This window comes from Aphis gossypii, chromosome 2 (genome assembly GCF_020184175.1).
Source record: "Aphis gossypii isolate Hap1 chromosome 2, ASM2018417v2, whole genome shotgun sequence".
NCBI classification, from domain to species: domain Eukaryota; kingdom Metazoa; phylum Arthropoda; class Insecta; order Hemiptera; family Aphididae; genus Aphis; species Aphis gossypii.
Window position 1 is genome coordinate 69033846 of NC_065531.1, and position 13223 is coordinate 69047068.

General features: G+C 24.7%; 2 protein-coding genes across 4 annotated transcripts; both read left to right on the forward strand.

Moving 5' to 3' along the window:
* The first annotated feature begins 1591 nt into the window (after positions 1 to 1591).
* On the forward strand, positions 1592 to 7070 carry LOC114126308 (LDLR chaperone boca). Of its 2 annotated transcripts, XM_027990226.2 has the most exons (5): positions 1592 to 2146; positions 2359 to 2433; positions 3075 to 3232; positions 4554 to 4698; positions 5342 to 5619. In XM_027990226.2, the coding sequence occupies exons 1-5, from the start codon at positions 1997 to 1999 to the stop codon at positions 5372 to 5374; spliced, it is 561 nt and encodes a 186-aa protein (XP_027846027.2). In that variant the 5' UTR covers positions 1592 to 1996; the 3' UTR covers positions 5375 to 5619. The 2 variants fall into 2 exon arrangements, with proteins under 2 accessions (XP_027846027.2, XP_027846026.2); XM_027990225.2 differs by lacking the exons at positions 1592 to 2146; positions 2359 to 2433; positions 3075 to 3232 and adding an exon at positions 4347 to 4476 and having other exon boundaries at positions 5342 to 7070.
* Positions 7071 to 7399: 329 nt separating this feature from the next.
* LOC114126310 (uncharacterized) lies at positions 7400 to 12489 on the forward strand. Of its 2 annotated transcripts, none has more exons than XM_027990228.2 (4): positions 7400 to 8812; positions 10944 to 11099; positions 11867 to 12028; positions 12111 to 12489. In XM_027990228.2, the coding sequence occupies exons 1-4, from the start codon at positions 8759 to 8761 to the stop codon at positions 12285 to 12287; spliced, it is 549 nt and encodes a 182-aa protein (XP_027846029.1). In that variant the 5' UTR covers positions 7400 to 8758; the 3' UTR covers positions 12288 to 12489. The 2 variants fall into 2 exon arrangements, with proteins under 2 accessions (XP_027846029.1, XP_050056812.1); XM_050200855.1 differs by lacking the exon at positions 7400 to 8812 and adding an exon at positions 10273 to 10858.
* The last annotated feature ends 734 nt before the right edge of the window (positions 12490 to 13223 follow it).

Sequence of the window (13223 nt, forward strand, 5' to 3'; positions counted from 1 at the left end):
TCGTGAGTTTTTTTAGTTGCTTATTGTGCTTTAAAACCCTATCCCTAATTTATAAATACTACATTACTACGAAATATCTAAAACTGCAACAACAACAAATTATTCTTACTCAAATTTGTACTATAAAATATTTACTTTAAAATTTACAAGATGGGATATTGGGATATACATAAACAAATAAAACAAAATGCATTATTTATTCAAAAAAAAATAATAACTGTACATGATTGTAAAAACTTAAATTTTAAAATAATAAAATTAAAATTAAATTTTGAATACATAAACCTAATAACTTTTAGTCTAGATTTACATAGAATTACTTCAGATAGGTAGTATAGCAGTATTATATACATGTGTATATATATATATATAAATCTTAATACTTAGTTATCGCTTAACTTTGCTCGCGCGTTGAAAACTTAAATAATTATTGTTTTTGTAGTTGTATCATACCTAGCCTAGCTGTATCTTATCATTACCTACAAATATTACAGATATGATAAAGTTCATAATTATTATTATGTATAGGTAATATGCTTGCTTGCACATAATCAGTGTCCACTTTTTATATTATTAGTATTATCCTCATAAAACTCATCCTTAATTTGACATCATATATCTTATAATCTTTATATACTATTTGATAACAGTTTAGACGTTCAGAATCACCATCATCTTCATAAGATAATTTTTCTTCCTACCATAGTTATTTAAATCTTTTCTTCCTTTATGTTTGAAATTTCTTGATTAATAGCATTAATTAATATTAATTTGGTTAACTTTTTTTTTCTCTATACATTTTATTTTTTTGATTTGGTGTTTTTGTTCCACCTCATTTTTACAAGAAAACTCTATAAATATTGTAACTTTTACGAGGAAAGTTTGTAAGCATTGTAAATTAAATTTAAGTTTTTGTAAATTTGTTGAGAAACATGTATAATTAATGTATAATACACTATAATCACTACTATTATATCACTTATAGGTGATAATTTTACTATGGAAATTAATAAGTGTTGATTTCATGAATAATCAAATAGTTAGGTATTAGGTTTAGCCGTTTAATTGACCATTTTAAAATAAGTACACATTTTATTTTTTGGCATAGAGATTTGATGAAACTATTTGTAAAATTTAAAATATTTGCAATATTTATGATCATTTACATAATATTTTTGATCTCATTTTTGAGATACTTCAATAATAGTTTCTGTTGGACGTTGGTTATAAATGTATTAAATGTAATATGTTAATTATTTTATTAAATTATTGTCATATAAGTATATTATCCTTCTCGTACATATTCTCTCGCTTTTAGAAGCAACGAAATCTAAATCTAAGAATACACTTTTCCATTATTTCAATTATTTATAATTTATATCATAATAATACCGTTCTATGATTTGTGTTTTAAAATCTCTCAGTTTCGCGGGCGGCTGGACGCGGTCTCGTCCACGAATCACACGCCGGCCACGTTATCATTCACGTCAATCACAAATAAATAATGCAATATAATTATATTAATTGTTCTTGTTGTCAACAATGCACGTAATACTATGATTTAGATAAAAATAATTTAAAAAGTACTTCCACAACAGTTTTTTCATGTTCATAGTTCAGGTACCTACCTATTGAATTTACTATAGTCTACGATCACATCGGATTCCGTGTCCGTCCATGTTAGTTATCAACATTTTCATGTTATCAAACACACCGGTTGTCCGGTTATCATGGATAGACTCGAAGAATTTCAACGCTGACAACTCTATGCCGAAAACGGATTCCCGTTAATCCTGAATTTCCTCTGACACGTTCCGACTGCCATACAATATTCGTCAATCGTCATTCTATTCTCGATTATCGTACGTTTTTTAAAATCATAACATCATATTTTTCGTCGTGTACTTATAATACACCTTCCTGTAAATTATTGTTTCAATAATTATTTTTTGGCATCGCGCAAATCCATCTCAGTAAATTAATTATCGTTTTAAAAATGATTCGTTCAACGCTTTTGGTGACGTTGGTGTTAACGGCTGCAGTGGTTGCGAAAAAATCGCCCGACGGTCAGAAACCGTCTTGGGCTAAAAAAGATATTAGCTCTTATTCCGAGGCTGACATGGAGAGATTGCTTGACCAATGGGAGGTAGATATTATTATAATTACAGTGTTTGAATCTTAGATCAGATAGTATATTATGATCTAAGGTTTGAATATAACCTTGACGGCTTGACAAACGCATTTTAATTTTCAATATCAACTAAATAAAAACAAGTCATTTCATAATTTAATTGGAAATACTACTGTATTAATATTATATATTATCAGTGTTTTTTATATTTCTGATATATTCCATAGGAAGACGAAGAGCCTTTGGAACCCGACGAGCTACCTGAACACTTGAGACCTCCTGTCAATATTGATCCAACTTTGGTAATTTAAAAATTATTTATTACTAGACTTAATTATTTTCATAAGTACAGATTATTTTTAATATTAACCTAATTGTATATAATATTTTTTTAAATTAACAAAATGTTAGAGCATACCTACCAGTTTTTAAATTTAATTCAATAATCAAAAATGAAACACAATATTGCATTAATTACTTTTTATTTTTAAAATACAATATAAAATTACTGACCAATACCTAGATTGTGATATTGAAAAATTGTATCTTCACAAGTATAAATTGTAATTCGGTAATAATTGCTATGTTAGAATTTAGCTTTCTTTGCGAGTATATTTTATGTTATATTAATATTTTAAAATAATAAACCTTTTCTTTAGCTATAATCATTATTTATTGATATTTAGAACTATTATATTTCAATCAATATGAAGATAATCCTTATCAATCTATTTCTACAAATAATATTAAAATAATATTAATTAAATAGAAATACTTTTTTCTTTTATAAACTACTTGTCCAATTTTTCTATACTATCTATATTTCAAGTTTTAATATAAAAAAATTAAGTCCAATATGAGTCTTCTATTTTTAAACACATAATTAAATTATTCCAATATAATATAGTACAGAATAATTAAGTGACTAATTTGTGATTTGCAGATAGGAAATGATCCAGATGCTTTGTTAAAACTATCCAAAAAAGGAAAAACTTTAATGACCTTTGTGAAAGTATCACCTAAGTATAATAAAGATGATGTCGACAAAATAACCAAACTCTGGCAATCAAGTCTTTGGAACAACCACATTCAAGCAGAAAGGTTTGAAAAGTTTAATTTATAAGAATATTTATTAATATTTCAAGTAGCTATTCTTAATATAAATTATTTTTAAAAGTAAAAATGATTATTAAATGAATGTATAATAATACCAAACAGGTGTAGTATACCATATTTTTTGTTTTTTTGTAAGCTTTTAAGTATAAACAAAAGACATGTTAATAATAGTTATACTATTCACGTAATTTTTGTATTTATTATTCTTTATAATTTATATATATATATACATTAGCATATTAACTGTTTAGCAATATTTTTTATAATGTATAATTATTGATAGAGCTCAGATCTTGACTAAAAATCATGAAATATGTTTTTAAACATATGTATTTATAATCTAAGAATGGTTAAATATTCGGTTTAACCATGCGTAAAAAAAAAGAAATTATTTTATTTTTCAATTAAAACAACAAGTTACAGAAATATTAATTATTATTGTATAATTTTCAACAAAATTAGTAAGGTAAAATAATAATTGGGTAGGTAGACTTCAAATTTATTTTTTTTTACTCTACTAGATTTTGCAAAGCTTTTTAGTATTTATTCTTTAAATGTTATTTCTATAGTTTTTCTTAAGTTACAAAATAGTTGAATGTATCATTAATATACTAGATAATGTCATATAATTGTAAACTAAACATTTAACCATTTAACTATACAATTTTGAAACATGCACAAATAGGTTTGATCTAAATGATTATTTTTTTAATTGTATTTCATATATGAAATGTATTTTGTACTTTTTTAGCACAAAATATACATAAATTATAGTCCTACTATTTGAAATTTACACTATAAAAATGTTTCAATTTATTATTTAGAAATTAAAATTAAATTCATTAGAACTATACTATTGTTTTAATAATATAGAATACTATTTAACATAAAAAAATTATAATTACAAGTATGGGTTTTATTAATTTATAATATTTTATTTAAAACTTTTAATTTTATTTCGTTTTTGTAAAGATGCCATTTATATATTTGCTTTATGTAGGAATTTGAATATTCTTTATTGATATGTAAATAAAATCTAAAAAACTAAACTATAATAGAAGTCAGCATTGTACATCTTATCTGTAGTGTTATCAATAGATGAACTTTGTCAGAGTTTATATTGGAATGAACAATATTATAGTCAGTTTCTAGACTAGTGTTTTGCAAACTACATCATTCGTAATGCACTGAGTAAAGTGTACATATATGATTAGATATTATTTATTACTGTGAGATAAATTAAACTAACGTGAATGTGTTATACATTTATAATCAATTTTAAATATTAACTTAATTTGTGTTTTAGATTTATGGTTGATGATAATCGAGCTATATTCATGTATAAGGATGGCTCACAAGCTTGGGATGCAAAGGATTTCTTGATACAACAAGAAGACTGTGTTGATGTAACAATTGAAAATCAAGTATATAAAGGTCCAGCCTCTCCATTTGTAAGTTTTTAGTATAGATAGGCCTATTTTAAATGTTATTTTGGAAATGTATAAATTTAGTCAAGTACTATTTTATGAATTTTATCCAACTAGAGTTTATCATTTCAATTAGATTACCCATATAAATATATTAAATATTTTTTTAATATATTATTTGAATTAAGAAAAAACAGGTGAATAGAAAATAGAAAGCAAATCACATTTTATAAAATATTTTTTAACCTCAAAATATGAATTAATAAATAATCTATTCTAATTAGTATTTGGAAACATTGAGACATTTTAGTCTAAAGTAACTTGTGAAAACTTAAAAATACTATCTATTATCTATTTATTAAAGAAAGGTTATTTATTAATAAATAATTTAACCAATAATAATTTTAATCCTAGTAGTGACAGCTAATATGAAAACAGTGCTTCATTCAAATTTAGTTTTGCAAAAAAATCCTAATTTTAAATTTAATTTAGAGTTAAATAAATTGTTATGTACATTAGGTAGAGGAAATTGAAGGATGTAATAATATTGTCAAAAAAATCATAAAATTTTTGGTTTTACCTTTGCTTCTTTTTACTAAAAATATTAGTATTAATTGATACCATTAATTATTAAAAATTTATTTTAATGTAAACTAATTTTTTTCAGGTTGAAGGAAACGTTGAAAAAGTGGAATTATAGTTGTTATTTTTTATTATTTTAAATTATTTATTTATCTCACTTAATATATTTGTACACAGTTATTCTAAAAATGTCAAACTTTATTTATATATATATAATTGGCTTTTTAGACATAGCCAGTTTAGCCACAATCATGCCTACCTTTAATCGCCGTCTTTTAAAATTTGGAGCTACTCATTTACAGATAACCCTTCTAGAGTCTCTCTTCTCGAGTTTACAGCTTATCACTGGCCCCATTGTTGGAACACTAAGTGATCATTATGGTCGTAAACCATTGCTTTTGCTCTCAATGATTTTTAGTGTTCTTGCGTTTTTTGCCATGGGACACTGTGATTCATATATGTCGATTGCAATTATTCGGTTGTTATTAGGATGTTTCAAACACACCCAAATGTTAGGAAAATCATTGATTGGTGATAATGTACCTAAAACTGAACAATTAAGTGCCCATGGGAAATTGAATAGTTTCATTTCCTTAGCGTTTATGATAGCACCAACTTATGGTGGTTATTTGTCTGAACGCAATGATGGTTTTTACTACTTGGCTTGTTCAACCAGTATACTTTGTGCCATAAATGTCATTATTATTGCATTTAGTGTTCCAACCAAGATCATTAAGACAACTGGTCTAAAAAAAAATATGTTTCATCATTTAAAAGAAGTTGATTGGATTGAATATTGGCCATTATTGTTCATGAGAATGATGTATACTGCAACACTATCAACAATGATGGTGACATTTGGTTTTGTACTCATAGAAACGTATAAACTCACACCATCCCAAGTAGGTTACACATTATCAGTTAATAGTTCAATTGGTGTTGCTACTGGATTTGCAGTTGCCAGATTGGAGCCATTTTTTCGTAAATATAGTTCATTTAAAAAATGTTTCTTTAGTTTTATTTTACTCTTTGTTGGATATGTTTGTTTGTCATTTGCTCCAAACATAACGTTTCACATTTTATGCATGGTTCCAATTATTGCAGCTGGTACTCTCATTGAAGTATTTTTAAATCAAATTCTATCGGAAACATGTATGGGTGAAAATAGAGGGACTCTGGAAGGTGCTATGACTAGCTCTATCTCAGTAGCTCGTTCTATTACACCTGTTGTAGCCGGACTGGCTATGGATATATATGGATCTAGTGGAGCATATATTTTTGCTGCTTTAGCTGCTATTTCTGCTGCAATGTTGGCCAAATATTATGATAAAAAAACCAAACGGTCATAAATTTAAAAAAAAAAGTGTTCATTATTTTGCAATGAATTTATATTTTGTATCAAACTGTAATTTCCTTATTAAATTATAAAGTAAATATATAATTGTTGTAATAAGCCAATTTTTCTTTAAGTTTTGTTGAATAAAAATAAATATTTTTAATGTATTTTATGAAACATTTTATTCTATTTAAAATTTTGTACGTTTATACTGTAAGTTAATTTAAGTTAATACTTTAGGATTAAATTCTATACTCAACTTGGTATGTATTTAGACTATAATTAATATGTGCAAACTAGTATTTATAATTTCTTAGAAATTCATATTTTTTAAACCCAGTTTGAAAGCCGAAAATGAATGTATTAACCTATAAATAGTAATATGTATTGTTATAAAAGCAAAAATAGTAGTATAATTTGCAAATTGTTTGTATAAATAATTTAAAAATAAACATTTATTTTTTTAGATTTTTACTTACTTTTTTGTACTTAATTTGTTACAAAATAATTATACCTACTAACAATAGTATGTGAAGGGCCACAATTCTACTTAATATAATATGTTTACTTCTATTTCTTAAGTACAATATTTTAAAAAAAATTTTAAGATTGTAGTTCATCTGAAAATATGTATCAAATATATATTAACAACTTTACAACAGTTGTATACGAGGGCTATAAAGAGTATATTTTGCTTGTTATTCTGGGGACTTTGTATAGACAATCTATAATCCAAGTCCAAAATAATAAAGTAATAAATCGCCTTCTTCAGTTTTTCTAATTAATTGTGAATCATAACTCTGATTTTTACATTTATCTATCATAACATATTGATACCAATTAAATTTATTTAGAATGTCTATAATGCATGTGTATTGTATATGTATAAATTTTAATATTTTGAATAGGTATTTGGTTAGCTAAACACGTTTAACCTATTAATGGTTTTTTATTTATAATTATACTCTTTCAAGTTGAGTACACTACTTAAGCTCATTACTTTTTATAATTGTCAATTATTAATCAAAAAAAAAACAGGAATCATCCAAGTATTTAATAACTAAAATATTTCCACAAAAAAATAAAAGTTATTATTAAACAATAATCCTTTCTTAAAAAAAAAAATTATATTATGTAAATAATTTCAAATAGAAATAAAAAAAAAAAAAAACACAGTACATAATATTATATTTTACTATGTTAGTTAATAATTTTTATAATTTTATATCCATATTATCGTAACTCCCTTAACAATTTAAAATGTTGGTGCCTTGATTAGGCTTGCACTGACGATTTATTCAACACTAGGTATGATTGATATGGTTTTAAAAAAATAGCTTAAAAAGTTAAAATATTATGAAAATTATGTAATTTATTAAAAATAATTATATAAACATATGTTTATACCTAATAATAACTATATATAATAATTATTCGTTTTTGAACAACAATAAATAACAAACATTATTAGAAGATAAATAGTTAGTATATGGACAAACATCATCTATACCTAACATACCTATGTGGTAAATAATCATAAAAAAAAAATAATAATTATACGGGTATCAAACAATATTGAATATTTTTCACTCTGATTAAAATCTAAATATCTAATAAATATCATTTTCAAATCATTACAGAATAATTTATTTGTAGGTATGAATTTCAAGGTCAGTGTAGAACAATAATATATATTTTTTTAATATTATATATATACTCATTATATAATTAATGTCAATGTATAACTCTAAATACTAACTATAAATATAGGTACTTATAGTATAGTAGATACAGTATGTTATTATAATTTATAGTTACCTATTAATGTATTATTATATCAATTTATAAGCATAATACTTTTAACGTATATTATATTTTTATACTTAGATTTTAGATGTATTTTTTTTTTTTATTATTACAATGTATAGCTAATAATGGAACCATAGATTGGTAGATATTTGTGTGACAATAGGAATAATTTAATTTTAGTTTTATAAACATATCAAATCTGAAGTATCTGTATGTAGTAGGTGTATAATAGTTAAGGTAAACATTTTTATTTTCTATTATAGTTTTTGTATGTGTACCTACTTACTATATGCATTTCTATTACCACGCATTTTTACTAACTAAATAACAAAACTGTAATTTTCAACAATAATCAATATGGTATTTTTGGTATTTTTTTTAATATTTGTATCTTCATTGGATTCGATAGAGGTATACTATATAATATTAATACACTATTATTATTTTAATTTATTATATGCAAATGTATAGACGTATAGTATTATTTTTTAATTAGAAAATATTCATATTATTATATATATCTTTATAAATTATTACTCATAAATCATTTTGACTATAAATATAAATAAATCGGTATAAATCAATTTCAACACCCCTTCAAAATCTTTTTTGGGGTTAAAAAAGTATTATATTGTATTAGAGTTTCAAAATAGTCAGTAATAATATTATTATGTTATACAGCGCAATACCTTAATTATACCTATGCAAATTCTAATTTTTAATTAAGTTCCTATATTTCTTAAAACGGGTAGAGATAGAAACTTTAAATGTTAAGTACCTAATTATTAATTATAATATCCTTGGAAATTAACATAAAAAAACGTAGAAATTATGACAACCATGATTTCAATAACATTATTAACTATCATAGTACATCATAATACAACAATTAAAAACTTTAAGAAGTGAAGTTAAATTTAAAATTGAAAGGAATTGATTGCCTTTGCTAATACGATTTCAGAAAATGTTGTGATTCTATTGATTGCTAAACAGTTCCATGAATAGTGGGAACACAAAAACATAAAGCTAATAATAGTATTCTTAATGATGGTTATTTAGATGGAATTTTTTTCTGATTTAATGTAAAGGTTTAAATCAAATTCAGACATTTTAACTTCGCCTTCACAGCTTTGCTTATAACCTACCTTTTTTAGTATCTGCGTATATTATATAAAACATTTTAAAGATGCATTAAACCGGCTTGTGAATTTTACAAACATGATTTAAACAAAAAATTTTACTATACATTCATCTTATTAAAAGGAGAATTTGAGTTATGAAAGATGGAAAATTTTATGTTAACTAGATGCATTAATATGTTTCCATGGACAGTGATGTTGAATGAAATTAAATCGAACTGGTCAATTAATTTGATTAATCCGGAAAGAATCCAATTTAATATTTATCACTTCTTTGAAATTTTTCTTTTAATTGTGGTATAAATAAATATAACTTTTAAAATATATAAATAGGTAGGTACTTTAATGACATTCTTGTGCTTAATAAAGTTATAGCAGAAAAACTTGGTACTTTGCAGTATTCTATTATTTTATTCAACCTAACTACTGTCGTATACGCCGATTACTCGGACGTATACCAAAATAAAGTTAAACACAAAATAACGCAAAATACTTTATTTGAAGTTTGAACACGACGTCCGGTGGTGATCGAGTCACACGATCACCACCACTGACTACCTTTGCTGTCTTAGCCATCTCACTTATATATTACACTTACAATCGAATTACTATCGATTGTTCTACATTTTTCTATTACTACGTTAAATTTACAATTATAGATACTATGATTATTGTGTAATTGTTATTTTAACCCGATTAGTAAATTATTAAACAAATTTATTTACATTTCTTATTATTATATCTTGCTTACTATGCTAACTGTAATATAAAGTTTACTGGCACCGAATTGCACAATTGTTATTTTAACCTATTTCTGTGAATAATTAACTATTGCTTAACTTATTGAATTTTACTGTTTTACTTATTATCTATAGTTTTTCTTAACTTATTTCTTACGTACTAACATCTCTTATAAAATATTCATACATATAATACAACACTACTTAATAGGTACTTTTAAGGAAATTGATTTGTATGCTTCTAAAATAGAGCCCACTATGAAATTGCACTTCCAGTTAAGTTTTATTTCTGCGTATGATTATATTATTTAGATAACCTTGAGTTTGATTTCAAATTAAAAAAATAGCATGAGTTTAGTCTCAATATATCTTATTATACTCACAAGTTATGTCAAAGCCTATTGATTTGAGAAAAGTTGTATTAGGTTAGTCCAACACATTTTGTTTCACAAGACTCCAGTAGACACCATTATGTGTAGGTTGCCTGGAAAGTCAAGTCAAAAATCTAAATTCTTGAAAAACTTGGATGTATAAAATATTAAAATGATTATTAAGTTATGTTTTTTTTTTTTTTTACAGTAGGTATTTACATTAATATCATTAATAACTATTCAGTTTAATTATTACTGTAAATATTGTCAAATATGTATTTACTTGTTTCAGTCTCGTTATCCAATTGTTGTGAAAGAAGCCTCTAGTTGTATGAAAAATTCAAAAATTAACATATTTTTGCAAAAAAATTCAAATTCCTCGGGTTTAGCAAATAAAAATTTTGATTATGTTGAATTTCTAGAAATAATTGAACAAAATAACTTTCAGGTAAAAATATTTATTATTGCCTATTTATCAATTTTGTATCATCATTCTATTGTGATGTAGATGTAATATTATAATGTACCTAACTAGTACCTAATTAGTTAGGTACCAAATTAGTAATTACTAGTTATTACATATACAAGGATGACTACATATATTAATGTATAGGTACAGTTAGGTACCTAGGTACAGATATTTTACTCATATTAAAAAATAAAAGTACAGTGAGGTCCGCTTAATGTAATCACTAGTTTATAGAATCAACCGTTTATTAGAATCAAAAATGAAAATCCCAAACCAAATTGTATGTGTAATGTTGTAAATGCTTTATAGAATCAAAATTACCTGCACCAAAGTGATCATATTAAGCGGAACTCACTGTATTACTACCTCCCACTCGTAATTTAACAGAAAAATACAAATAGGTAGTAGGTGATAGTGTGATACTGACCAGTGTCAGATCTATTGAACCTGAAACAAACATAATATTGCACCTTTTCCCTAAAAAAGAAAAACAATATAAACAAGTACCGAATAAAACAAATGTTAAACATAAAAACTATATTTTATATACAACTCCATTCTCTTTAACAAATGTTTAAAAAAAAAATTAATTCTTTTTCAAGTAACAACATAACTAATACCAGTTTTCACCTTTTATATACCACTATAAGTTGATATGTAATTAACACATTTAATTTAGTTATGAATAAATTATTTATTTATAATTGGAAATGATAATTTTTTATGGGCAATTTGTATTTTTATAGGTACGAATCGAGACCCATCACAGAGGTATAAGTAACTTAATCAAGATACCTTCATTAAATGTCCAGAGAACAGATTTTTGTAAATATATATCAACAGATATAATATTTGTACCAATGGTTCGACAGTTTTTTGATTTAGAAAAATTCTGTCCTATTTCTAAAGTAAATTTATTATTAATCTTTATAACTGTTAGGTACCTGTTTAATTTAAATCTAACAATTTATTTTATTTTAAATTTTAAAGGGTAAACACGTTGTTTATAGAAATACAATTGTTTCAAAGTATCGACCTTACATTCCATTGGGCTGTTGGATAATAATAACTAGAGTCACCAAAAACGATTCAATACCATTCGCATGTTTTAATATAACAGTTCAATCATTGCCATCAATGAAATCTGAACCCTACCAGTGTACATAATTGATTTTTAATATGTATAATATGGTATTTCTCATTTTGAATTATTTCACATAATATATCACAAATACTCTTATACTCACTGTCTCTCTGCTCTTACGGTCTCACTCATCTTTTATGTTATTATACAGTATAATACACTAAGAGAAATATTGTACCTATTATAGTTACAATTTTTTTTTATTATTACCTTTAACTTATGTATACCTATTATAAGAAATTTATATTACAATATATTAATTAAATAATAAAATTATAAATATCATGATTATTTTTTATTATTATTATTATTATTAATGAGATTTTAACATTATATTATTGTATCTCGACAAATTATGAACCTGTGTACTTACTAATATAATAGAGGTTAGTAAAGCTCACACTCTTACATTTGGAGGCCTGGTTGAAGTATAAACTTGATCGTTTGAATAACTAAGTTGATATTGTCGGTTGATAGCTCGTCAGTGAGGGAAAAGTTAATACCAAAGGTGGAAAAAAGTCTTTAACTGAGTTCTTTGGGTAGAGAGAGATGGACAATTTAGGAGTAAGTGTGGAAGTCAGTAATTTCCATCACACTTGGGTAGAGGAATCATGAATTATTATAACTTACAATTGAATGGTATAAAGTTAGGGCAAGCATGGTAAGCGGCACATGCCAGAAAAAAAAAGAAATAAGAAGTTTAAAATGTATTATGTTAAATGACAATGCAACTAATACATTACAACGAATACTACCTATTTATTAATTCCTTTTTATAAACTGTAAAGGCAATTTCTTGACAAAAGCACTCAAATTTTAGATTATCTGATCCGTATCGTCATTATAGGAATGACTAGAAGTATATCCAAGTTACTTTTAAAAAACGGAATTCCAATATTTTACCGTTGCATATCAGATAATTATCATCAACATTTTTGTCTTATAAATTGTAATTTTCA

Excerpts from the sequence above, each read along its gene's own strand:
- LOC114126308 (XM_027990225.2), top strand. The coding sequence starts at position 5,445 with ATGTCAAACTTTATTTATATATATATAATTGGCTTTTTAGACATAGCC.
- LOC114126310 (XM_027990228.2), top strand. The coding sequence starts at position 8,759 with ATGGTATTTTTGGTATTTTTTTTAATATTTGTATCTTCATTGGATTCG. Across the intron at positions 8,813-10,943 it reads CTTCATTGGATTCGATAGAG|TCTCGTTATCCAATTGTTGT; the intron begins GTATACTATATA and ends TACTTGTTTCAG. Across the intron at positions 11,100-11,866 it reads TTGAACAAAATAACTTTCAG|GTACGAATCGAGACCCATCA; the intron begins GTAAAAATATTT and ends GTATTTTTATAG.